The 27,707-nt window shown below is 54.3% G+C and overlaps 1 protein-coding gene across 6 annotated transcripts in view; it reads left to right on the forward strand.

Annotated features, from left to right (window-relative positions):
- The window catches only part of MBP (myelin basic protein), a 103,319-nt gene that overhangs the window by 44,198 nt on the left and 31,414 nt on the right, over positions 1-27,707 (forward strand). For all 6 annotated transcript variants that reach the window (XM_047696290.1, XM_047696295.1, XM_047696292.1 and 3 more), the window contains one exon: positions 26,228-26,664. In XM_047696290.1, the coding sequence (XP_047552246.1) occupies positions 26,228-26,664 (437 nt within the window). The remainder of the gene's footprint in view (positions 1-26,227; positions 26,665-27,707) is intronic.

Raw genomic sequence — 27,707 nt, forward strand, 5'->3', positions numbered from 1 at the left:
GGTGAACCCTGGGCCACACAGCCCCTATGGGGAGTGGCTGCCCCCACATTCCAGAACCGCCCCCCCCCCGCAGGACACCCCACTCCCCGACTGCGAGGAGGGGCAGACAGCCCTGCAGACACAGGTGTCTGCGCCGGGAGGGGCTCACCTTCCCTGAGGCCACCCCGGCCGTCCTGGCAGGCTCCCGCCGGTGGCTTCTTTCCTCCGCAGTTCAGGCAGTGGAGAGTCCCCGCGCTCACGATCCGGGACGGCTGAGGGCGGTTTCTCCAAGGCGGGCGCGGGCGCGCGTTCCCAGCACCTCTCTGCGCGGTGTGCAGGTGAGGTCTTGAGGAGGCCGGCGGCGGCGCAGAACTGAGGCCTGGGGGCGCCTTCGGGAATCTGCCTCGGCAGAGCCCGTCCCATGAGGGGACTCTGGTCCCAAGGAGGCTCGCTCCAGGGGGGAACGACGGGCCTGCCGGGCGTCCGGAGTCACGAGGCCTGACGGTGCTGCCCGCGCTGAGCCCGCTGGACCTGGCCTTTACCCTGAAACAGTGGCTCCGAGTCACTTGAGGCCATCCGGGCCACAATAGGACTCTGAAAGACTTCCAGAACAAAGAGGGAACACAGACCTTACAAACGCACAAATGGCAACTGTGATGGGCTTCGGCCAGTGGCCAGCAATGGCCCCAGCTTGAGGCCCAGGGAGGCATGACCCTCCCTGCGTGGACCCCTTCACGGGACCCGCTGCTCTGCGGAGTCGGCCGGCCCTGGGCTCCCGTTCGACAGCGCCACGTTGCTCCCCGAGTCAAGCTGTCGTCGCCCACTCCGCCTCATGCGCCGCCGGAACTCGCAGAGTGAACTTGGGGGCCACAGGGCAGTGGTGGACCATCCCCTCCTGAAGCCTCCACCCCCAGGACCAGGTCCAGACGCCTGGGGCCTGCGCATGGGACCCGCCGGCAGGCAGAGCGGCGCTCACGCACACCTGTCCTGGCTGCTGTGGCTCGGGGGTGGCCATCACCCTCCATCAGCCTCTCCCACTGAGGGAAGGGCTGCGTGTCTCCCCCATGAATTTGTACAGGGCAGGCCTAACCGCTTCCTCGCCTCCGCCACGGGCAATACTGTCGATATTTTTTAAACTGAAGAAATGACGTGTTTAGGAAGGAAAATAAAACAGCACAGTACGCTCTGGGTTTAGCAGCGCCGCAGGCCAAATACAACCAGACTCCCAGCTGTCCCTCCCCATCACGCAGCCTGATCCCACTCCTGTGCACACCATGGCCGTGACCAAACTCCGCTTTGCAGTTGCGTTCTGCCCGGTTTTTTCCTTGGAACTGCGATGTGTCATGAGCCAGGAGGGCTGTTTGTGGTCCTGTCCTCACGGTCTGCCCTGCAGCTCCGTGGCTCGCAGACATGAAAGGCAGGTCCTTGTTTCAGGCCAGGCTTCTTGCTCTGAGTGGAGTGTCCCTGCTGGGCCTCCCAAACCTCCCCATCTGTACCCGGATCCAGAGAAGCAGTCCCACGGCTGTCTGGCAGGTGACTTCCTGTACCAGTAATGGTGGTGGCAGGTGGGCTGCTAATCGAGGTGATGAATGTGGCATGGTCCCAGAGGTTTGAGGTTGTTGTTCCGGAGGTCAGAGGTCATGAGAGACTCGAGCATTCTGGAGTTCAGAGGCTGTTAGAGACTCAAGCATTCTGGAGGGCAGAGACAGAGACGCGTGCTCCCAGGAGGTCGGAGGGCTACAGACTCGAGCGTGTTCTTCAGCAGCTAGTGAAGTCGAGGTCATTCAGGCACATCCTAACTGGAATGTTTCGTTAGGTGGACTCACTGCATTTGAGCCATTTTTATTTCAAGACTTTCCAAATTATATAAAGTGTACATAAAGGCACTCCTACCTTTCTCCCTATCTAACACCAAGGGGGGGGTCTTAATTCTGCCTCTAGCTGAAACATTTTTAAAGTTACTTCAAAAAATCATGTCTTAATGTTCAGTTTCTTTTTCCTGGGAGCTTTGTTAAGAGCCAAAGACATCAGCAGGTGTCACAGCTCGCGGTTCCATATCTGGAACGTGACACTGTATCAGAGTGTGGCCTACCACAGGTGGAGAGACAAGGGTGATGGGCACCTCTGTGAGGTGAACACAACAGGGACCCCGAGAATGCTGTGTGATCTTGGGGGGAATCTTAGGACAAGATTTGTCCGTCCTTCTGGGATGCGGCCCCAACCACAGTGGCGTGGAACCTGATGGACACCGCACGTCACACATGCGCGAACACATTCACACGGGCTCACACGCACGCATGGGGGTGGGGGGCAGGTGTCTCCCGTGTCACCCCGAGCTGGTTCAGAGGCCGTGGGTGGAGGTCTGTCTGTGTGTGCGGGAACGGCGGGCAGGCCGTGTGGGCCTGGCTGCTCGGCGCATGACACGCGAGCTCTGCTGCAGGTGTGCAGGCGTGCGGCTGGAGGGCTTCCTGGCAGCTCTGCCACAGGCAGCTGTTGCCCGGACGGAAGACTGAAGCGCTTTCGTATTTCGGTGCTGTGGGGATGGCAGCGCTCTGAGGTCCACAGAGTGCGGTGGCATTGTCCTGGCTGCTTCTGCTGGGAAAGAACATTTAACCTGAAGGACTTGGGCTTTTCCCCCCACCCTGGCATTTCCCCCGCACAGCAGGTTCTGGTCCCGGCTTCTCCCCTACATAGGAATCCGCCTCATTGTGCAGGGAGCTGTAGTCCCCCGAATCATTCCTCCTCATTTTCATAAAAACTGAATGAGAGAAATGAGTATCTGTGATTGCGCAGGGGTGAGGACGGGAAGCACAAGAACAAAGAGAAAATTGGGGAATCCTAGACTGCCCTGAAGATGAGGGGGGCAGAGGCCAAGGGGCTTGGATGCTAGGAACACAGTCACGTCTTACGTGCACGCGCCCTGGCTTCCAGGAGATGGTCCTTAAGGTTTCGATGCCTGGGACAATCAGCAGCACTTCAACTCACTCAAGGAGCTCTCCCTGGGATACGCTGTACACACCCGGCATGGACTCTTCAAACGGGGCCATTTCTAAGCCACTGACACAGATCCTTCCCCTGGGCAGCCCATGCAGCTAGGATCCAGTCACGGAGTGTACAGAGAAGGACCCAGTAGCTGGCTGTCGGCTCCAGCGAAGCTTATAAGCGGGGGGGGGGGGGGGAGTATGTAATTTGACATTTAAAATATAAGTAGAATGCTATTTTTGTGTTTCAGAACCCTAGTTTATTTTCAAAAATTATGTGAGTTTTCGAGTCTTTATTTTTGTAACTGCTTCTCTCCTCAGCAAGATCCTCGAGCCAGGAGAGACGGGCTCTTGCCAGGTAGGGCCCGATGAGTCAGCAGTTGGCAAGTTTGGAAATCTTGCTTCCGTGGAGCCGGAGTGCTCTGGGGACATGCAGCTTCTCCGAGTCAAGAGAGGACAAGAATGGGGGATAGAATTGCTCAATGAAAACGTGTCCATTCTGTCGTTGCTGCTGTCACCCTGTTTAGGCATCAGCAGTGACAGTGTCCACACTCAGAAAAACCCGAAACAGTCCTTGTTTCCCTGGCAACAGGAATGGGCATCCCCCGGAGAGTCAAAGGTGGTCTGGGGTTCCCTGGTGACATCTGCATGGGTGACATCTGACCAGAAATAATGGGGTGCAGAACCAGGAGGACAGCAGAAGTGACCCTTTCCTGAAGGTGCACAAATCTGAGCTCCGACGCCCTCGAACAGGCACATACTCCTGTCAGACGCCTGGCATAACTCCCGGGCCGCGCTGGCCTCCTCCCAGACTTGGACCTCGCCCTTCAAGAACCTCAAAGACAGAAAACAGACCAGTGTTTTCTTCCTTCGGGCGTGACAGGGAGCTGGACTGGGCCATCCTCCATTCTGTATCTCGTGGGAGTGCAGGGGGGCAGCAGTGGACCAAACAGTGGACACCCTGCCTCTGGGACATCGCTTTTCAACTGGCTTTGGATCCTCTGGCTTAGTAGATGTGTGTCTTCTGCTCTGACCTCCTTGGGCCTCGCTGAGGACATCTGTCATCTGCAGACTGTCATACCTGTGGGACAGCGACCCGGGGGGGACGAAGTCAGTGACACAGTGGTCTCGTCATGATGACACTGGCTTCTCCCTCCTCCCCACCTCCTGAAGCTATCAGGCCCCGTTTGTCCCCCCCGACCCCCCTTCACCAGAGGTCCTAAACACCATCGCTGTGATACGCCCCTGCCTTGCCCCCACCACCGTGTCATCCCCGGAACACCCCGGAGGCAGGTCACACAGCACTTCCAGGTGGAGGACCCCCCAACGGGGAGACTTGAGAGCCCCTTCTCACAGGCGTGAGGCCCTGCAAGGGGATTTTGGGTGGAAGAAGTGTGTTTCCAAAGAGAGACAAAGGAGTTCAAATCAGAGAAGCCAGATCTTTAATCTCAAACCGACAGCATCCTTCTTACCAGCTGTTTGGTGGTCACAGTTTAGAAAATTATTAGAATTCTAGCTTTTTAGTTGTTGTCAGTAGTCCTGTGATTATAATTTTTGCTCAGAATCATCTTCTGACAAGTAATAGATGTAATTATTTCATTGCATGACACGGAGGTATTCTGGTAGATACGGAATCATGAGCTAATTTGCTGGCATTCAGAATTAAACACTCAACAAGTTTTAATTTCTTTCAGTTGCCTTAAAAACCTGAGCATAGCCCCTTCATTGTCTGATTTCTCTTCTGTCTTGTTGAAAAGTTACGTTGAGGCAACACCACAGTAAAATGGAGACTTTCCTCATTGCTTTCGTTTTCAACAGAGTGATGGAGATACATTTATATACCATAAAGTGCACCTGTTTTAACTAGGCAAATTAATGGTTTCAGTCTGTTCACAGAGTTGGCCATGCCCACTCTAACCTCACTGAGAGCACTGCTGTCACCCCAGAGGAAATGTCTGTCATTGGCAGCTCTCCCCGCCCCCCACCCGCATCCAGCCCCTGGAACCACTAATCTGCTCTCTTCGGCTTTGCTGACGTGACACTTGTGGCCTTTGTCACTGGCTCCTCTCACTTAACACCGTGCTTTTAAGGTCTGTCCAAGTGGGGGCGAGTGTTCGCGCTGCACTCCGTCTTTGGGACAGCCCCTGGTTTGTTGGTCCCCTCACGGGCTGGTAGGGTGTGGGCTGCTCGCACACCGGCTGTCGTGAGCCCTACTGCCGGCCGCTGTGCTGTCTCGGCGGGAGCAGCTGCCCTGTTCTCCCGAGCGGACACCCCCAGCAGGGTCTTTATTTTGTTTGTTTGCTGAGCCCCAGAGGGCAGGGCTGTCCGTGTACACATTCATTTTTATTCTGCCGTTTGCGTAGGGGTGTTATCAAACCCCATTCCACCACCCCGGGGAAACACGCATTTTAGTGTCTGATTCCCTTAATCCCCAAAGATGTCCGACTTGCAGGCAGCTGAGGGACGGAGGGACCCTGGATATTTGGTGGCATTGGACATTTCTTTTCCCGCCTTCAGGAACTGTGGCCATCACCGGGCGATGCCCTCCAAGCTCAGCTTCTCTGAGCCGATGCCTCCAACACTGAAAACCATCCCCCCACATCTGCCAGAGCTGCGCCTCCCTACACTCAAGGAACAAGATGGTCATTCAGAGTCTCTGGGGACCGTGACCTGCCCCATGCCCCCAGGTGCCCTCCAGGCGAGTTGAGAGGGGCTGTTCACCCCAGACTTGCAGTTCAGCTAGGGGGGGCTGGTGTTGGGAGAGCCCCGAGGTGCAGTTTGCCCTCACCTCGAGTGACTGTGCTGCTCTGTCCCGGGAGGCAGCCAGCCAGTCCTCTATGGCCCTCCAGCGAGACTGGTGTTCTGCTTCTATGGCAGTAAGCCCCCATGTCTGTGAATGTGCCAGGATCCGATGACAGCCTCAGCAGCAACAGCTGGGACGCTCCTGGGACTGAGAGCGGCTGCGGGTCTTCACGTCACCACTAGGAACACAGTGAAACACTCAACAGCTCTACACGGACAGAAGCAAATATCCGTAGTCAACTCGCTGTTCGGCCCCGCCGTGTGGACGTGTGGGTTATTACGCATCTCGCACACGCAGCTGATAGTTGCGTTGATGAACGCTCCCCTCTGGTGTCTTCACGACACGCACGTCAAGTCCACTCTCAGGGTTGCCACCGAGCTGTGACTTCCCCGACGGCTGAATTTTCAAGCAACCATTTAACCCAATGTGCCATTAGCACCGTGTCCTGGAGACGGGCCTGTGTCTCACCTGTTAGGGCTCAGGGCCCCCTCCCTGCTCCTTCATCCTGTGTGTGTGGCCGGCTCGCTGACCAGTTAAGCAATCTCACTGTCAATTGGCACTTTTTCCAATAGAAAAAAAAGAGTGAGATAAATTGGTGGTAGTGATTTTTTTTTTAAAGATTTTATTTATGTATTTGACAGACAGAGGACACAAGTAGGCAGAGAGGCAGGCAGAGAGAGAGGGGGAAGCAGGCTCCCCGCTGAGCAGAGAGCCTGATGCGGGGCTCGATCCCAGGACCCTGAGATCATGACCTGAGCCGAAGGCAGAGGCTTTAACCCACTGAACCACCCAGGTGCCCCCATGGTAATGATTTTAAGACTGAAAATGCCTCAGCTACAGAAGGCAGAAATCCTGAGTGCTGCGGGAGTCTGTCCTTGCTCACGGACCTTAGTGACCCTGGCCCTCCTGACCCCCCATGCGAATCCAAGTGGTTTTCAGAACGTGTGTCCCAGGCTGGTGGAGCAGTGGGTGTTCCCATGAGGGTGTCAGTCATGCACACTTCCCCGCAGGTGGCTGCCTCGCACACCGCCGACCCGCTGAGTCCGGCACTGAGCAGGTCAGCCATTGGTGGTCTCACCAGTGGGCTGTCGCATTTTCATGGAGATTATAGAGGCTGGGCTGTGGTTTGTCCATTCGCTGTTCTGAGACTGCTTTGGGTCCCCTTGTCATCAGTGTTCTCAGGATGTGATGTTTCTTTTCCGATGGGAAGAAAGATGTGGACTGATTCCTGGCATTGGAGCTCACTCCGCAAAGGAACAAGTTTGGTCAGGATGTGTACGAAGACCAGAGACACCCATTTTTCCATGTATCTGGATGTATCTCATATAAAGGACAGTCTTTGTCATGGACACGCCAGTACACATGCCTGTGCACACAGCACAACACAGAAACCTACCACCATCCTACGAATTGTCTTTAGAGAGACATGTCCATTTCCTAGAAGTAAATTTATTTGAACAGAAAATAGTATACGGCTATTGCGTAACAAATGCTTTCTCCCCATTACAAGTTGAGCTTAATTTGATTTCCAACATTTCAGATGCAATTTTGTGTGTTCCCAGAGCAGAGAGTGTCTAGGTGCCTTAGAGGTAAGCATGGAGCTCCTCCACCGGGAGGGGAGCACAGAGCGGGCACCAGCAGGGCAAGGTGCTCTCCAGGACGGTTCGTGCCCCAGGGCCAGAGGATCTGCAAGGCCAGGGCCGGGGTGGACTCTGAACGGAGCTCTGGGGCTTCTAACACGGAGCCGGGGAGACAAGGGCAGAGCTGGACAGGACAGGGTCGCTCTACCGCTTGCCGTGGCAAGAGGATTCTGTGGGTGGTGATAGGACTGCCGTCTTGGTTTGTCGGTGGGCAAGTGCGCAAGTGCCGAGGATCCCGAGCATGGCGGCATCTGAGAGATTGGGCCATGGGGGAACCGGTGTGGTGGTGACACACCCACGCTGAGCTGCAGGGGTGCTGCTGAACGGGGACTGCAGATCTGCAGAGGGGAGTCTAGAGAACTGTGATGGCAGGAGTGGTCCTCAGCTCTGCAAATTTGCCTTTCTAGACATTGCCCTGTGTTGTCCTCGGGCCACACAGTGCCACCCTGGAGACCTTCCCTGCCCTCTGTGCTGCAGTTACCGGCCACCCTGGTTGGCCTGGGTGGCCCCGGGTCCTGCCGCAGATCAGGCTTCTTGCCCCGAGGCATCATGAGCAGGTGATCAAGGTTAGCACCCAGAACCTTGGTGGGCACACCAAGCCCAGCCATTGCAGGCACATCAGCCCAGGCCACCAGCATCCAGAGTGGGGATCCACGTCCTGCCGGGGCTGGTCTGCACAGGCAGGAGGACAAGGGCGGAGGTGATCAGAGACAGAGGCTCAGGCCAGGGCCGTGTATGACACAATGGGAGGGGGGCGGGAGGCGGAGGGGCAGAGCCCTAGAGGGAGTGCAGGTCAGCAAAAGTCAAGCAGGGAGACTGGGGAGGATTGAGGTCACTGTGGTGCGAACGCTTGGGCATGTGGCTGGCACCGTTAAGACAGTGTTTGAGGCAGGCAGGTGTGAATAGATCGGCTTTGGTACGTTTGACCTCCATCCTCCCTCGGCACTGGGCCCACGTGGAGCACAGAGGGAGAAAGTAACTTGCTCCCATCACGACACCGTGGAATTGCTGGGTCCACTACAAGGCACAGAGCATTCAGGGAGGTGAAAAGCTTTGTCTCGATAAACGACTTTCTAAGGATGACCGTGCGCTTGCTGCATTTGGACTCGTGTGGACGCACAGACTGAGGGGACTTGGCAGCCCACGCCAGCCCTGCTGTGAGTGACACTGGCCTTGGGTGATGAGAGCGAGCACAGCCGTTTTCTGAGTCACATCACATACTCTGTCCTAGGTGCTCAGGGACCAGTAACCGGGTTAACCTCTGAGATTACCCAAGACTGGTGGGAATGTCACCACATTGTCTCTCTGATGAAGATTTTACACGTTTCTGTTAGATTCAAGGGAACTGATTTCTGTTGGAGAACTTCGTAACGCATGCCCACGTATGAATATAGACATGAGCTTATTTTCATGATGAGGAAATTCTGACTTTCTACATACTATAATTCCCTTATGAAAGTATCAGTTTGTTCAAGGTTCATGCAACAAAACATAAAATAGGTTATCGTAAGTACCCACTGTGTTTTCATAAATAAATCTTTAAAAGTATCTATTTCGACTGGATGAGTAGATAGGGGATATTTTTGGTTTCTTCTGTTATATACCCTATGAAATTAAATGGTCATCTGACTATAGGATCGTGATGAATGATCTTGAAGTGATTTCCTAAAAAGAAAATAAACCCCCCTAAAAGTATATTAGTATGCACTTTACTCAAACAGCACATGTCTAAGAATAGTTTAAGCAGCAGGTGAGTTGACGAGAGTTCACCTGAGGCTGTTTTCATAAATCTCTTAGAATGTCTTTTTTCTCCCCATTTATCTAGCATCACATCACCTTTCCTCACTCTGAATAATCATGTTTTATTGCCTGAGTTTTTTAAAGCATTTCACTGACTATTTCTTAACCTGAAGCATTTTCAAGTTATTTTTATCCTTAAAAACTAGCAGTTGCTGTCACGCGCTGGTACGAGGCTGGCACGGCGGAGACACTCTCTGGGTGCCGGATGGCCGGCCGTGAAAAGCAGACATTGTGCAAAGAGCCTGGTCTCTGCTGCGCCAGACATTTGATACCATTGTTCCTTGGCTTCCAGGGACAGAAAGTGCTGCAGTACAGATCTGCAACTGTCCCCAAGAAAAGACCTAAAAATAACGCTCTCATTCACCAAACTGTAAATGTATCAATTATTTGTTATACTGTAAGCCAGGGATTATGCCTGTCCTGCAAAAGGGAGCACACAGTAACAGGTAAGGAAAGATACAAGTATCATCCTGATTAGTCTGGATTCTAACCTGAGTAGTTACAAAGTAGCATGACTGTTTCTTGGGGTTGGGTGGTCAGACTGGAAATAGAGTTTCGGTTGAGAGAAGGGATGCCAGTCAAAACAGTTAAATCCTGGACTTCTGCTTCATCTTCATCGGACCACAGCAAACACCCCAGCAAGGCGGTCCAATGCCAAGTGTCCGATCTTTTCAGAAGACCAAAGACAGGGTTTCTGCAACATGTGTCTTTGGCCGAAAGGACGAGAAAGCAGGCCGAGTTCTGTGCATCTACTTCCTCCTTCCTTTAATTTGGAACAGCTGCGGGTAAAATGTTGGATATTTATGCATTTAACAAGCAAAAATTCCAAAAAGGTCATGTAAAGTGATAGTTATTTCCATTTTTTATTGTGAATGGGTGTTTCTTCATCTCCATATCAGGTAGCTCCAGGTTTGACCATTTTTTAAATAGTGCTGTGATTAGTAGGAACTCTGCACCTTTTCACTGGTTTCAGACGACGTAAGGTCCGCTGCTCACTCTCTGGGTTTCTGCTGGCATTCTGCCAGTAATTCTCCCAAGTAAGCTGCCAGCTTCCATCAGCTGATAGCAAACGACTTTCAGAATTGAGAGGGGAGAAAAAAAGGAGGATAAGAAAATTATAACATTAAGTTCTTCAAAAAAAAAAAAGATTTTCTATCTTTCTTTAGAGAGCATAAGCAGGAGGAGGGTCAGAGGGACAGAGAGAGAGAATCACAAGCAGACTCCGCACTGAGCACAGAGCCCAAGGTGGGGCTCAATCTCAGGACCCTGGGATCAGGACTTGAGCCGAAATCACCAGTCAGAGGTGACTTGAGTCACCCCTGACATTCAATTCTTAAAGATGGACGGCACAGAGATGAACGGCAGCTAGACGCCGACGCATGCGTCACTAGAATTGTATCGCTTATACGTGATGTTGTGCAGAAAGTTCCTCAGTGACCAGACGTTCACCGTGCTGAGAACAGGGCCAGAGATGGGCAGGAGCCAGTAGGGAGGCCCCGGGCACCTTCCTAACTCAGAAGTTCTTCTTGCGAATGTGTCCCACATGAGACGTGGATTCCGTAGCCGCAGACGGACTCAGACCCAGCGCGTGGCCCCAACCTGTCCTCCTATGCTCTGCCCTCGGGTGCTACACGATCACCGCCGTTTCCCTCCCACCCGCGGCTGGCGCACAGCTCCTGCGTGACGGGTGGGTCTAAGAATCAGCTTCGTCCGACCCCCGGGCCGGGCAGATCAGGCCCTGCTTCCTGTACCTTCCACTTCTGAGTTTGGCTTATTGCTCTCTGTCCCTGCGTCCCCACGGACGTTCCTGAGTGGCCCTGGGGTATGAATGAAAAACAGATGATCCCAGAGAGCCGACTTCCTTTCGGCAAGCACACCCATTCATCTTGTTTTAAAATAATTGTGATTAATTTCATTCATTAAGAACAACTACATTTTTAAAACTTCCTTCTGTGTCAAGACACAAAAGCTTCAAGCCCAGAGCAAGTAGAGCCATACGTCCTTGTCTCTGGGGCCAGAGAAGGACTTAAGTAAATGCTGGTGCTTCGGGCTCATAGCACAGTGACTTCTCCAGAGGTTGTGACCTTCAGCTCCCAGGGCTATATCCTCTGAATGCTGCCTAATACCCCCCGTTCTTAGAGCTGAAAATCAGCTGATCGCAGAGGTCAGCAAACTCTCTGTAAAGGGGGCCAGGAGCCAATATTTCAGGCTCTGCAGGACATATGGTCTCTTCAGTGCTTACTCAGCTCTGTCTTTGGAGCCTGGAAGCAGCTACAGATGGTTTCATCAGTAAACGAGCATTGGCTGTGTTCCTATGAAACTTTATTTCTGGACACCAAAATTTGAATTTTATATCCTTTTCATGTGTCATGAAATACTATTTTTTTCTTCTCAAACTATTTAAGAAGGTTAAAAAAAAAAATTCTTAGCCTGCAGGCTATCCAGAAACAGGAGATGGGCCAGATCTGGTCGTGGGCAAAGTTTGCCAACACCTTCTACATCACTGATGATGAGACTGCCTTGCTAACTCAGGGAAACTGTGTTGATTTATGCTCAGAATAGAACAGAAATGAAGAACTCTGCCTGTGAAACAGTCATAAAACTTCTTGTACCTTAAATCTGTTACATGAGAAGCTAACAGCAGTACCCACCATATGAATCACTGGTGAACAATTCCTCCGGTCAGCGAGTAGTGCACAGACACTTGCTTGTGTGCGTGTGTGCGTCCATGAGCACAAATGCCCACACGCGTGCACCCATACATCGCAGCTGCTCCCTTCCAAGCCCTGGGGAGGTGGAAATATAAGGCAGAGCGAAACAATCACAGATCTGGGGCCTTCCGTTTGTCTACTTCCCAGGACTAGTCATGAAGTGTTAGGGGAAAGTACGCAATAGGGTATCAGGAAACGGGCTGGCGTCTCCACTCGCTGCGTGCTGTGGGGTCAGACTGTCTGGGCCCGACTGCATGGCCAGTTGGGACAGAGCTGTGTGCTCCCTGTGGTCCCCACATGGCAACGAGGGGGTGTGGCAGAACCCGTCGTCCCATCAGTACTTGGAGATGCTGCCTCTCTCGTGCTTCTGATCTGGTATTTTGGAGTTCGCCCACCTCTGTTACTTGCTACCGTGCTGCTTTCCTTTAAACTGAGCTGATGTTTCTGTGTCCTTTAACCTAAGAGTTCCAACACAGACTCTTAGTTTCTGTGCAGGTAATAATGCAGATCCATGAACCCTTCGATGTATTGATCTGTTGGGTGCTGCGCCGAATGTTCTTCCAACAGTAGTGACTGGGTTCGATTATGGACCCTGGCGCCGACCCAGGCATCATTTGCACGACGGTTTGAACACTTAATTTGCATGTAGTCTTGGTGGGGGGACTATGGATGACTTTATGACTCGCCGCTGTGACTTTGACTTTGTCCGGAAATAACCTGCCAATGCAACAGTGTTTCTGTCCGAACTAGTGGCTTTCTGTGGAGCTGGTTAGCATGCCCTGACTCAGGAGGCCAGTTTGGTGGCCCGCTCTCCCGGTGCATCCCATGGGGCCACATCCCATCCGTCACCAGTGCCTGGCATGTGCCCACTCTTGTCGGGTGTCAGTGTGACCCCAGACACCTCAGTTGTACAGAACAGCCTCCCTAAAGAGTACCGGCACTCCGCCAGGAAAGGTGAGGTTTGATCCCCCACCACGGTCACAGAGCCAGTCAGCATAGCCAGAACTCTCCCGGAGGGTCTATTCTTAACTCATTTCTGCGTCCCTCCTGCAGAGCCCAGCAGAATGCACTCCCCCTTCCTGCTCGCTGACCTTCCGCCAGGACCGCTAGGAGCCGTGCTGGAGAGTTTTATAAAAACAGGCCCTCCAGCAGTCTCTGCGCCACTGGCCAGTCTCTCCAAACCCTGGACACACTCCTGAATACAGGGCATCACCGGAGAAGGGTGTCTGTGTGCTTGATCAGCCAGTCCTCGGAAATAGGGTGCCTGCTGTGGCGTGAGCCCCCTCTGCCTTTCCCTCAGCCTTCAGTCTGTCCCTAGATGTGACGTCCCTATTTACTCCTCCGGATAAAGGAGCGAGAGTGTGTGGTGCTCAGAGCCCAAGGGCAGGCGGTGTGGAGGACAGGGATCAGCTCCTGGCCTGGTGGGGGCCAACACTGGATGGCACGGGACCCAGGGAAAAGAGTCTGGAAGTAGGGAAAGAGAGCTGGGAGGAGGGTGGTCACAGAAGCCCAAGGTCAGTGAGGCCTGGAGGACAGACGGCATCGCCCTGGGAAGGTGGCACCTTCGACGGAGATGGGCCCCCAGGGGCTCCTGAGGGCACCTGAGAATGCACACACGCAGGGGCCTGAGCATTGTTGGTGGGGGGGGGGTGCCTGGAAGGGCATGGGAGACAGAAACAATCCCGTAGAGCTAGTGTTTGCCTCCATCTTTCTTCCAACATCCCCAAACTAATAAAAGGAAACAAACCTGTGCTCAACGAATGGCAGAACTTTCTAACAGGGCGGAAGTCCTGTAGTAGCGAGGAAGCACAAACAGGACCTGGCACACCAACCTCCCCTCCTGCCCCGTCCCCCAGCATCCGTGTGCCCGCACACGCATGTGCACACACACACATGCACGCGGGCACACACACACACACACACACACACAGGAGGACAAGACGGAGTCCAGGAGTCACGATAGCAGGGTGACTATCACGCTATCACCAAACGGCACACAATGCCCACATTGTCCCAGGAGGCCCTTGTCCCTCCCACCCTCTATCTCCCGGCAGGTGACTCTCTTTCCCACAGCCCCATAGCGAGGGAGTCGAAGCAGCACCCAGATGCCCTCTTGCTGCGAAGGCTGCTTCCAGTAGGACGCCACCTCCCTCCCACCTTCCTTGGCTGCTGCACATGGCATTGGGGTCCCTGCCACAGTCCGGGGCCCTCCCAACTCCAGCTTTGGTGACCGCTGTCTTCTCTGCCAAAGCCCCAGTGCCCTGGTGTCAGGAGAACCCTTGCTCACCCACAGTCACAGGGAAGCTTCTCTGACCCCAAGCCCTTCCCCAGCCCTGAGGCCCTCCCCCCACTAGATTCCTTCCTTCGTGTAAAGCTGCATGTGGTTATCCATGAGATTGTGGGGTTAATTCCTACCTCCTAACCTGAGAGCTTGTACAAGGGGCCGGAACTCCTCTGCTCACTTCCAGCCACTCCCCACCGACCCACAGTAGCCATGTGTCATTTTCTGTCGTGGTGTCTCCAGGCAGCACACACTTAGTGGCTGAAAACAATCCTTCTGGGGCTCCTGGCTCCATGGCGAGAAGTCCAGGCTGGCTGGCACATGTCCTCTGCTCAGTGTCACACAAGGCTGGCACCAAGGTGTTGTCCGGGTCCGGCTCTTCTCTGGAGGCTCAGGGGCAAATCTACTTCGTGGCTCACGAAGGTTGTTCGCAGAGTTCAGTTCCATGTAGTTTTTGGGATCAGGTCCCCATTTGCTTGCTGGCTGCCTTCCAGGTCACCCTCAGCAGCTGGAGCCCCATCTCTGCCCTTAGACCATCCATCTCTGAAGCCTGAGATGCTGCTGCCCGTCTCTTATGGCTTGCCTGGCAGTTCCCTCTAACCTCTCTGCCGGCTGCCCACTGCAGAAACTCTCTGCCTCCAAAAGGCTCCTGTGGTTGGATTAAACAGTCTCAGATAATCTTCTGTTTTCAATGTGATATAACATAATCACAAGGGATACCTCATCACTTTTACAGGTTTTTAAGGATTACCTAAGAGAATTTGGTAATTATGAGAATTATTGGGGGCCATTCTTAGACTTCTGCCTAACATAGGAATGCAGCGTGTATTGGGTGGGTAGATGCATGGATGGAAGGAAGTATGGATGGATGGATGGATAGAAGGATGGATGGATGGATGGATGGATAGGAAGAGGATGGATGGGTGGATGGAAGGGTGAATGGATGGATGTATAGAAGAATGGATGGATGGGTGGATGGAGGATGGATGGAAGGTTGGATGGATGGATGGATGGAAGGATGGGTGGATGTATAGAAGGAAGGATGGATGGGTGGATGGAGAATGTATGGATGTATGGATAGGAGGAGGATGGATGGATGGATGGTTGGATAAGAGGAGGATGGACGGATGGGTGGATGGAGGATGGATGGATGGAAGGAAGGAAGGAAGGAAGGAAGGATGGATGGATGGAAGGATGAATGGATGGATGTATAGAAGGATGGATGGATGGGTGGATGGAGGATGGATGGATGGATGGATGGAGGATGGATGGATGGATAGGAGGAGGATGGACGGATGGGTGGATGGAGGATGGATGGATGGAAGGAAGGAAGGATGGATGGATGGAAGGATGGATGGATGGATGGATATATAGAAGGATGGATGGATGGGAGGAGGATGGATGGATGGGTGGATGGAGGATGGATAGATGGGTGGATAGGAGGAGGATGGATGGATGGGTGGATGGATGGATGGATGGATGGATGGAAGGATGGATGGATAGATGGATAGAAGGATGGATGGATGGATAGATGGATAGGAGGAGGATGAAGGATGGATGGGTGGATGGAGGATGGATGGATGGATGTATAGATGGATGGATGTATAGGAGGAGGATGGGTGGATGGAGGATGGATGGATGGGTGGATGGATAGAAGGATGGATGGATGGATGGATGGATGGGAGGGTGGGTAGATGAGTGGGTGGATACATGGATGGGAGAGTGGGTGGGTGGGTGGACAGATGGATGCACGAGTGGATGGGTGGGCAGATGGGTGGCTGGGTGAAAGCTGTATAGGCTCTTACTGTTGTGCACAGGTATTGCCAGAGTCTTTTTTTTTATTTTAATACTGTGACAGCCACAGTAACAGAAGCCCTGACTGATGGCCAGTCACCATGCACCAGTGCTAAGACACTTTATCATGGGCCCCTCAAGGACTTGTCAGAGCAGTGTGGTGGGGGAGCGCCAACAGTTCGCCCTGCTCTGCAGCAGAGGCCCTCGGGACTTGAAGAGATGAGCTCACGTGCTCGAGGCCACAGAGTAGGTGGTGGGACCAAGAGCCAAAGTCAACCGGATTTGACGTAAGCCGGCCTGTGGCCTCACAGTGCAGATCTAGTTTAATTCCCCTGGGACTTCTGAGCACCCCCCAACCCCAGGTTAAATAGATGTAGAGGCAGGAATACTCTCATTTCAGCGATCGCACGCCCCCCTGAAAAGCAGCTCAGTGTTCCTGTGATGCCACTTCCGTGGGAGAAACCTTGCAGCCTCTCTGGGCCCGTTGGTGGCAGGTGCAGAGCTGCAGCAGGGACCGACAGAGGCTGCTCATGGCACAGAACAGGTGTGCATACCGGACTGTTGTCCGAGTCACATCTGGATACCAGCTGTGTTTGGGACGCTTGCACCCACCTTGTCAAACGAAGAAACTCGGGCCCTGCGAGGCCCGGACTCACAGTGGAGCCTGGCCCGACCCTCCGGGCTGCCTCTCCTGTGACCCCATTCCTGCTGTGGGAGGAATTTAGAGCAATTTAGAGCAAATAAACACTATATGTTCTGGGTACACAAAGGAGGCTTTCGTGTTGAGATGGGTGGGTTGATAAGATTCGTTTGTGGAAAAGTTTTCAAGAAATCCCAGCGTGGCCGGGAGGGCGGCCGCGCGCCTCTCATAGATGCAGAATTTCTGCCACAGCAAATCCACAGGCCACAACCATAGGCCTCTTTGTTTCTGTCCCCTCCCTGGTGACCCCGAGCACAGCAGGCCAGGGACAGAAGTATTCCACAAACAAGGAGGGTCCTCTTCAGCTCTGGCCTACGCTCCCAAATTCCACGGCTCTACCCGCCCAACCCCCACCATCCCCCGCGCCCCTCCCCTGCCCCACCAGCTCCTCTGCAGAGAGGGGCCAACCCGGCCAGGTCAGAGGCACACAGGCACCGCCCGCCCCCCGGTGCCCCTTCTCCTTAAACCGACAGTCAGCCCAACCACGGTCATGTGCACTTGGCATGGGCTCCCGCCTCAGCCTCTACTCCACTGGACAGCATGCTTGTTGCCGTCTTTTTATTTGTTTATTTATTTATTTATTTAGATTTTATGTGTTTATTCAAGAAAGAGAGAGTGTGTGCCAGAGAGAGAGCATGAGCAGTGGGGAGAGGCAGAGGGAGAAGCAGGCCCCCCACCGAGCAGAGAGCCCAGCGACTCTGGAGCCTGATCCCAGGACCCTGGGATCATAACCTGAGCCAAAGGCAGACGCTTCACCGATGGAGCCCCCCAGGCCCCACATGTCGCTGTCTTTTTAGAGTGAGGTTCCGTCCAAGCCTGGCCTGTGGCCATTGATGGAAGGCAGCCCCTTGCTGGAAAGGGGTCCTCACCTGCCTCCGTCTCCAGGGTGGGAGCTGGGGGCTCGGGCAGGGGCAGTGGTTCCCAGGTCCGTGCTGCAGAGCCTGCGGGCTGCCCTGTGCTGCTGGCCCCGGGCTTTTCCCCCAGGGGCGCTTGCCTCAGGGTTAATCAGAGCCCCGCAGGGCCACACGCTTGGTGCCCAGCCTGGTGCAGTGGCTGATGGTCCACACATAGACCTGGCAAGATGCTCCTCCTGGGGCCCGTCATACCAGTGGGACAAAATTTTCTATCCCTTAACACACCTGCATGCCCGGTGTGAAGAACCTTGCTTGGAAACCGGGTATTTCTGGCCCTAGATGGGGGAGGGGTCTTTGCCTCTACCTCCAAAGCCCCGCCCACACCCCCATCTCTTGGTCTCAGGCCTCAGGGGACGGAGAAGGGGTTCCCCAATGACAGGGTCACAAGAAGGCTGCCTGGTCCTGCTTGGAGCCGGTTCGGGGCGAGGCTGGCGGGCCGGGCCCACAGCTGCGGCTCCCAGCACCAGCCGTGAGGTGCGCCCACCAGTAAGAACCACGCGCCGGCTGCGGTTTAGTTTCGCTCTGGGTTGTAGCGAGTTCGGGGAGCTGAACTACGCTTCTCTGCTGTCCAGGCAGCGTTTTCTCAGTCAGTCCTCACCAAGACTCCAAAGAGAGTCTGTAACCGCGACTCTGTGGTGGGACCCTCCCCCACTGTGGAGAGCTCGCTCCTCCAGGCCTAGAGTGTCCAGGCAAAAACGCTAGCAAACAGGCAGTAACAGCAACAGAAAATGCCTCCTGCACAGAAAAGCAGCCTGGGAATCTCGTTCCGCTGTAACTGATGACGAATTTCATACCTTCGGTGAAGATGGGCCTCTGGCCCAGCCTCGGGTCAAGGGGTCACAGTCTGAGTCGCGTTTCTCCAGCTCTCCTGCAGTCTCTGCCTGGGGGAACGGAGCAGGTTCTCGCTGAAGGAGCTGGTGTTTGGAGCGGTGAGCGACAGGCCGGCTCGGGGAGGACCGGCTCCCACGGCTGGACACCCCGGAAGGCGGGCAGACGTGCTCCGGAGGGTGATGTGCTCATCGGCAAAACTGCCTTCCATAAAAATCCTGAAACAGGAGAGCCACGCCGTCTGCCGCCAACATTAGCCGTCAGGGTTTAGGAAGACCTCTGGAGGAGAGTCAGCGTCGTCCTGTTTCCACCTACAGCCCTGGGCTTCTGGATGGTTCTCCCTGGGCTGCAGGAGGCGATGCCCCTTCTGTCGGTTATTTTGGAAGTAGGAGCTCTTGTGCGAGGGTCTGAGGTTTTGGTAACGTCTCCTGAGCTCTTTGCAGCCGTCTCGGTTTCTCAAGCACTTCTTGGCTGTAAGGGATGACGGGTGACTTCAGGCCCCCTCTCTGAAGCACGTGAACTTGGACCTGTCAACAGAGGACCTGAATTCACATCAGCTGTGGTGTTCCCGACTCTATGATGGCTTCAGCCATCTTGGGGATCCTGAAGATATCACCAGGTGAATACATATGAGGGAAAAAGTTAAAGCATGAGTTTGCAAACAACCAATCGGAGACGAGATCACTGAAGATCTCCTCCATTCTGTGGCTTCATTCCATAGCCATGGTCCCTTTAATCTAGGTCATGCTGTGACTTCGAGCTAGAAACTAAGGATTCATCTGAACGGTTATGACAAAGAGGACACACGGGCGCATTTCAATGTGAGGACTTAGTTTTGGGTACTACCTCCTGAAGGGACCTGCAGCTAGGAAAGCGGATTGTGGATCACTCAGGAGAAAACTGTTGAGTGTAGCCGGAAAACAGAGCATGCAGCTTGTCTGAATTCTGCCATTGTGCATTTAGATAAAGTCACCGAGTGTCCCGGCACCAGCGTCCCCCTCTCTGGCCCAGGAAGGGGCCTAGCTGCCCCATTTAGAACTTTCTCCAGGCAGGGTCCCTGCGATCTCGGGGTCCCTTCTCCATGGGTACCACACAGTATTGAAAGCAGGGCTGCGCGAGGTGCGTGACCCAGGGGAGACAAGAAAGTGGTGCGGGCTGGTCGGGAGGCTTCTGTCCAGCTACTGCCTGCATGTCTAAGAATGCTTGTTCCTAGCTTGTTGTACAAGGGTTAGGCTTAGGAGTCCCACTGACCCTTAGCAGTCATCGGTCCTCTGGGCCTGAGACAAGATATGGAAGCAGTGACTCTGGGCGGGCTCCTCTGGGGCCGCGGAGACCGTGGCCCACGGTGTATGAGCCCAGCACAGGGAGGGGCTCGGACTGCAGGCTGGGGACCCGCGTTATGGAACCAGGAAGAGTCCTAGTTCCTTGGATGAAAACTCCCAGTGACGAAGGACAGACTCATTAAATCAGTTCCGTTGGGACTCTGTGGGGTTTGGGGCCATTTATGGGATCTTAATGCCACTCCAACAAACCAGACTTGGACTCTGGGTGTGGGACCTAAGCAGATACGCCCTGAGAAGAGATGCTTTTAGAAGCCAAGGTAAAAAGATGGATAAAACCAGTCTGATCCCTCAAAATGAAAATCACCTTTTATTTTCTGTCCAAATATTTGAAGGATGTCATGTAGAAAAAATACATATGGAGAACTGCTCACAAGAGCTGCTCCGTGGGGAGATGTCCTGGTCTGTGGCAGAGTGAGAGCCGTGGGTCCAAAGTAGAAGCAGCTGTGTCTGGGGGTTTGGAGTGTTTGCAGGGGAATTGGATCTGGATCTCAGGTGTGCCGGAGACCCGGGGCTTCCTCGTGCTTTCCCAGCCTTGACCTCGCTGGAGGTCACTCACAGGGCCGGGGAGACGGGGGCAGATGGAGTAGTCTCTTGGCAGGAGAGTCCAAAAGTGACCCAAATTCATTCTACAGCTTCATTCAGAGATGCTTTTCCTGGTCCTTCAATATGAGATCTCCTTTCTGTAGTGAAACTGAGCGAGGCTGTGGCAGTTACGTGTTTTCTCCTGACGCTCTAACGGGCATCGTAATAACTTGCCCAAGTCCCGAGACAGAAGGATGGAGAGGCGACTGCACACGTCACAGTGTCATATTGGCAAAACCGCTTATCAGCTGAGTGATGATGGCTTTTCGTTGTTTCTGCCTCATTGAAGACCTGATCAGCCTTGAATATGAAACGTTATTCAATGACCCAAGTGAAGTCCTTATTGGACAAACCCCTTGGTGTAGTGTTTCCGGATTTCTGCTCAGAGGAGAGAATGTGAAAGTTCTCATTTGAGTTTGATTTAACAGAGGGACTTGCGTTCACAGAGGTGATTCCTGGTGGTTTATTCTGGTTCCGTGAGCGGTCGAGTCATGCTCCAAGTAACTGGATAAATGTCGTTATTGGCATTGACCTGGCATTTAGAGAGAGGCACAGACCCAGGAGGTCAGCCAGGGTCGTGCCCACAGCGGCCGCACCCCACAGGCTCAGCATGGCATGGGTGCAGCTTCCCAAGTCCATGCGAAGGGATGAAAAGTGCTGGGTTCCCACCCAGCGACAGCATCTCCGTGGGCAGGAAGCAGCCCTTACCCATTGTAGCAGGTCCGTGATGCTCGGCAGGTCCGAGGTTAAGCTCTCCTCCCCAGTGACTGCACCCGGCAGTGGGGGTGAGGGGCAGGGCCCCCCAGTGCACTCTGTGCTGTCATTAAGATGCACACCTGGGTATTTGGACAGTGACTAACTCGCCACTCCACCAACCTGGTCAGGAAAGCAGGATCAGCAGCCACCCTCTGCTTTCTGATTTCCCCGTCAGGCTGTGACTTGACATCTGTACTTTTTCTCCCATGCACACATGCACGCGTGCACGTGTGCACGCACACGCACACACACACGTGCATGTGCGTGTGCACGCGTGCATACATGCACACATGCATGCACGCACCCATGTACACCCTCACATGTGTGCACACACGCACACACACGTGCACGGTTTTGGTGGAAGTTATTCATGAAATTTGATTTCCATCAGTGCATTGGAGGAGAGCGTGAGATACATACTCTGCTTTGCAAAGTAGGAATATTGGGCCCCTGGACGGAGCAGTCAGTTAAGCACCTGCCTTCGGCTCGGGTCATGATCCCAGCAGGGGATCCCCTGGGATGCGATCCCAACATTGGGCTCCCTGGTCAGCTGGGAGTCTGCTTCTGCCTCTTCCTGGGCCCTCCGCCTCCCCCACTCCGTGCTCGCTCTCTCTCTCTCTCTCTCTCTCTCAAATAAATAAATAAAATCTTTAAGAAAGTAAGTAAATAAAAATAAAAAGTCATAGTATTTAACTGTGGGACAATAATCCATTTGTCATCCCATTGTTTGAGACAGTCTCAGGGGTATTGGGTGCGTGTCCTGCTCTGGTTACAGAGGGCGAGTTTTCCAAACAAGCATGGAGAAGGATGTACCCCGAGCTCCTGTGTGCTCAGGGGTGGCCCGTCTAGCCGGAGTGGCGATACAGGATTCCCAAAGTCAGCTTGTTTTGGTGTTCAGCCCTCCCGAACGTGTTGTGCCAATGCACACCCCTGTTTTAAGTCGGGAGGGGGGAGACACCCCTCCTGCACCTGCAGAGTCCACAGGTGGGTGGAGCTGGGTCTCCTGTTGGCAGGGGGGTCGTTGGCTGAGCTCTACACTCGGGCCGGGTGGCTCTCTGCTAAGGCCGTCTCCCCCGCAGCCCCGTTCTATGAAGCAGCTGTGACCCACATGTGGTGTAGCTGCCAGTTTTCCGCAGTGAAGTCTTCCTCTTAAAGGCAAACACCTCATTGCAGGTAAAGCCCGTCGGGGCAGGAATAGCGCGTGGGAGGCCCCCAGAGCCGCGGTGTCCCCATCGCAGACCTGGGCCAACATCAACCTCCCCACCAACTCCTGTGTAACACTCCAGCATCTGTTTCCTCATATGAACAGAGGGGCTCCTAAAACCACCCGCTTCTAGGGCTGTCCATACTGAATCTGGAACACCCAGGCCAGGCGGCAAAGGCCTCCCTTCCCGGGGCCCTGGGTGGCCTCTCTCTCAAATACATCCCCGCGTGCGAGCACCTGTTGGAGCGAGAACGGAAGAACAGCCGAACCTCTGCTAGGAGCACGTGGCAGTGGGGAGCCACTTGGGGCCTGCACAAGGGGCGTGGACCGGGAGGCCTCGTGCAGGCGCTTCCAGCAGCTGTGGGTAAAGGGAATCCCGCAAGAGAGGCTGGAGTCTACAGACCAGCAATGATGGTGGAGTGAAACCCCAGCAAACAGTGGCAAAGAAAGAGCAATAGAGAGAGAGAAAGAAAGAAAAGAAAAGGGAAAAAAGGAAAGAAGGCAGTCAGTCAAGTAAGATATAATCCAGGGGGAGAAGCTACAGGCCACAGGGTTTAGGACACCTGCCTGCCAGGGCTCCGTGGGTGGAAGACAGCCGGACTCACAGAAGGAAATGGGGCCACCGTGACCTCCGGCTGGAGTCTTGCTCGGGTTCTGACCTGGTTGAGCCTTACTAACCGCACACACCACTGCCCCAGTACCACCATCCTGCCTGGTGGGCATCTCTGTTCCAGAGCCACTCTGGCGTGAGTGACGTCTCTGTTCCTCAGAGACGCCCCAGGAAGCCATTCTGGGATTTTAACAGCCTTGCTTTCGGAAGTCCCGGACATTTCCCACCAAAGTTTTCTGGAGGTCATTCTAGCAATTGGATTGAGGTGGGATTTTTTTTTTTTTTTAAGAAGTTTTACTGCAAATTCCTGTAGAATTTGAACAATGCTAGAGCATTCTAACCACGTGTCCTGGCAGAATCCAGCCCATGCCTCCCTAATCGTGCACCAAGCGCTTCACTCCATAGTTAGAGTCAAAATAAAAACTCGGCATTGGGCTTTAACTCGATGAAAGCTGACATTAATTGACAAATTAAAACTGCTCTCATCCCAACCAGAAATGCTGCCCATCCACAGATTTCAACCACTCCCCGCGCCCCTGTGCTCAGAGAAGCTCCTTTTAGGACACGAACGCCCTTCTCTGCGCCTCACAAACAGCCCTATTCAGGGACACAAAGCCCAACTGTTGTACTTGTATTAGTATTCAGATGTGCTTGTGTTTTGTTAATGCGTTTAATTATGTACAATGCAGCTTCTGTTTCTCTAGCACATTTGCATTAATTCATATTAGCCACAGAGTAGAAAGCAGAGCTAGAGGTTCAGACCCTATTTCTGGAGCATCGTATAAATTAACCACGCACCCCTGCAAAACCTAGTGCTTGACCCCAGCCGTGGTTTTGGCCTGCGGCTACGAGGCAGAGAGGCATTTAGTAGACTCATTAGAAATAATCGTGCTCTTATGGGGTTCAAGTTCATCAGTGGTCGGAGACGACGGGCCGTGCTCTAAGTGACGTGTCCCTAAGGCCTGGGTGCACCTCCCAGCCGCGTGCTGTCCCACGGGGGCCTGAGTAAGGTCACGGTGGTCCCAGTGCCAGGTGTCTGCCTTGAACTCTGTCCCTGGCAAACAGTGAGGACATACGTTGGGGGTGACACCCTCATCCTTGGAGACATGGGTGATGATCGTGTCTGCCTGATGGGTGTCATCCGTGGGTCCGTCTCCTGACCAATGTGATTTTGGTGAAAGAGCGTGGAACCATCTGCCTTCTGTGACCAATGTGTTAGTGACCGATGTGTTAGTGACCGATGTGTTAGTGACCGTTGTGTTAGTGACCGATGTGTTAGTGAAAGTGCATATTGTCGACGCACACACTTCCGAGAATATGTGTGACGCAAGGAAGAGGCCACTACCTCTGCTGGGCTCCTCCTGGCCCCTGCAAGCAGACCTCCGTGGCCTCACCTTCGTCTCTCCCGTGGCCGTCGGTCCCTCCCGCCTGTGTTCACCTGCAGGCCCAGCCACCTTCTACCCGGAAGTCTGGTCCCGCCCACATCCCACAGGGGTCTCTGGTCCCTCTTGGAGCCTTTCTGGCCCCTGAGGCCTGTGCAGTCTTGACCAGGTGCCTGGGCCTCCCACTCGCCTGCTCCTCTCACCAGCCCTCTGGCTCCAGGTCTTTCTGTGGGCGTCCACCCCCTATAGAGGCAGCCGCACTCCACCCCAGTGTGCCCTCGGCCCACTCATTCCATCCCTCATGGGGCCTCCCTGAAGCCCTTTACCCTGCTCTGTTGGCCTAGCTATCCCAGGTTGGTTGTGAAGGTACACACTGTATTTGCGTCCTGTGGCCACAGTGACACATGAGCACAAACTAGGTGATTTACAACAACAGGAATTTCCTCTCTCACCCTCTGGAGGCTGGGAGTCTGGGACCCGGTATCCGCAAGGCTGTGCTCCTGCTGCCGGCCCTCGGGGAGGACCCCCTGCCTCTTACCTTCTGGCGTCCCCGTGTCCCCGTGTCCCCACATCCCTGTGTCCCCGCCACCATCACACAGCCTCTGCCCTGTGCGTCTGTGTCTCTGTCCAAAGCCCCTCTTCTCATACGGACCAGCCGTGTGGTTAGGCCCGCCCTCCTCCGGTACAACCTCATCTTACCATGCTTATATTTACAAAAAACCCTATTTCCAAACACGATCACATGCATAGGGACAGGGGTTTAGGATGGGGACCTGCCATTTTAGGAACACTTCATTTCATAACACTCATTTCCATCAGCGTTCATGAGACAAGGACCACACCTTGTTCATTACTGAAGCCCAAACATCTAGCTCAGTACATTACACTTACTAATAGTTGAATGGCCAGGTGGGTGGGTGGTTGGGAGGTTGGGTGGTGGGAGGCTGGGTGGGACGGTGGGTGGTTGTTGGGTGTCTGGGTGGGTGGAAGGATGGTGAGTGACTTGGTGGGGTGGTAGCTGGGTGGACGGCTCTGTAGATGGAGCCGTGGGTGCTTAGGGGGCAGGTGACTAAGCAGGTGGCTGAGCAGATGAACGGTTAAGTGCGCTGCTGTTGGGTAAGTGTCAGTGAGCAGACAGGTGGGTATTTGGGTGGATGGACAGCTGATATTAAGGAACCTGTGAGTAAACCCACATTTTCTCTAGGTAAGTAACTAGGGGTGGTGTGGAGAGGACGTGCACTTACAACTGACTCGCACCTTGAGGGCAGAATGGGGGTGTGGCCGTTCTGGAAGGAAAGGCTCTGTCTGTGTCTTTGTAAGAGCTGAGGGACGGTGAAGCCCATGGAACAGGCGGTTCCCACTTCAGACTTTACCACTGTGGCTGCTCGCAGAAAAGCCACATGGAAATGTCCTGAATAAGCGTTCTCTGGAGCAAGAGGCCTCCTGTGGGATCTGGAAACTAAAGAATTCTAAATGCCCGTTTCTTCAGGGCATGCATTGCAGAAAGATGTGGGAAGTTCCATTTTCATCAAGTACACTAAAAATACCTCGTGCTCCCAGAGTGTTGGGCTTGGGCACCGGTGGAGCGTCCCACAGTCCTGGCCTGTCCCTGTGCGGCCGTGGGAAAACCCAGGGGTGACGGCCGTGTCCACGCCGGCCGCTTCCGTGGGAAGCAGGGTGTGCTTGGCCTGGAGTGGCAGATGTTGAGTAAGGGACGCTGAGACGAGACCCACAGGTAGGACGCTCAGGGCAGGTCAGGCCCTGCGAGAAGCCGTCGGGGCTGCCACCTAGCCTGCCGGCCCTGCTCACACTCTGTGGCTTTGGTAGGAGACAGGCAGGTCCCTCGCCCTGGAAGAAAGCGGCTTTGTCCCTCGCTCTGCTTTGCACGGCCCGTGTTCATGTCTCACTGTTGTTTGCAGGGGAGGCAGATGTGGAGCAGAACAATGGGACCCCCTCTCAGGACACAGCGGTGACAGACTCCAAGCGCACAGCAGACCCAAAGAATGCCTGGCAGGACGCCAACCCAGCTGACCCCGGGGGCCGCCCCCACTTGATCCGCCTCTTTTCCCGAGATGCTCCGGGCAGAGAGGACAACACCTTCAAAGACAGGCCCTCGGAGTCAGACGAGCTCCAGACCATCCAAGAGGACAGTGCAGCCACTCCCGAGGGCCTGGATGTGATGGCGTCACAGAAAAGACCCTCCCAGAGGCACGGATCCAAGTACCTGGCGTCAGCGAGTGCCATGGACCACGCCAGGCATGCCTTCCTCCCGAGGCACAGGGACACGGGCATCCTCGACTCCCTCGGGCGCTTCTTTGGCGGTGACAGGGGTGTGCCCAAGCGGGGCTCAGGCAAGGTGAGCTCTGAGGAGTAACTGGGGGCACATGGGACGTGTGTCCGCGGTAGTTGACAAGGAAAAGGAAGGAAAGTCAGCAGGTGAGCCAAGCCGCGGCGGAAATGCTGGTGGAGCCCCTCGGCCACCCAGCTGCTGGCCGTGTTGGCCGTGCTCGCGGCCGCGGGCGGGGAGGGAGGGGGGCTGCGTCGCTGCTTTCGCTGCATTCCCGCACAGCTCGGCCTCTGTCCCCTCCCCGTGCGGGACGCTTTCAGGATGTGGCCCAGGAGGGCAAGACCATTCTGAATTCTGCCTCTCGAGGGGGCTGTGCTGTGCATATCGCGGACATTCTCCGTCCTCCAGTGTCTCGCACTCGGGGGCTCTGTGGCTGATTCTGCTTCTGTGCCCACGCTTTTGGGGTCGACATGGGGTTGTGCTCATTTTCCTCAGAGTCCGTGCTGCCAGCTTTGCGTTGTCTTGCAACAATCGTGCGATTGAGGACTTCTGAACAAACTCGAAATTTAAATTCGCCTTGAGCAAATTGTGTCTTTTATCCGAGTTATTTAGGGGAAAGGGCTGGAGGGATCCTTGCGTGCTTATGAATCAAAACCGTATTATTTTGTTACTGCATTAATTTGAAGAGAGAGTCTGTGAAGTTTCACTATGTAAATATTCTGTAGATACAAATCGTATCAGGAGGGAAAAGGCTCCCATCGTAGCCCAGTTCCCAGCCGCGGCCCCTGGAGGGGCATCTGCGGCAACGGCCCGTCAGACGGCTGTCCCAGGTGGCTTTGCTGCAGCAAACGCATAGCGTGTCCTGCGCCTTTTTCCGGTCTGGTCTTAGCTGGTCCTCGGGGAAGGGAGGGTTTCTTCAAGACAGCCGGCTCACTGGCTGTGTTCACAAAACACAGACGATGCAGCTTTGCCTCTGGCTGTGTACGCGCTGGCCCTGAAAGTCTTGGGAATGTAAAGATTCTTCCGGGTGAAGTAGGGAGCAGGGGCCTGACTTGCGATTTTAAAGGCGTTTCTAAAATTTGCTTTTGTTTCTGACCACAGTTTTTTAAAAT

Source organism: Lutra lutra, chromosome 12, assembly GCF_902655055.1.
Source record: "Lutra lutra chromosome 12, mLutLut1.2, whole genome shotgun sequence".
Lineage (NCBI taxonomy): Eukaryota > Metazoa > Chordata > Mammalia > Carnivora > Mustelidae > Lutra > Lutra lutra.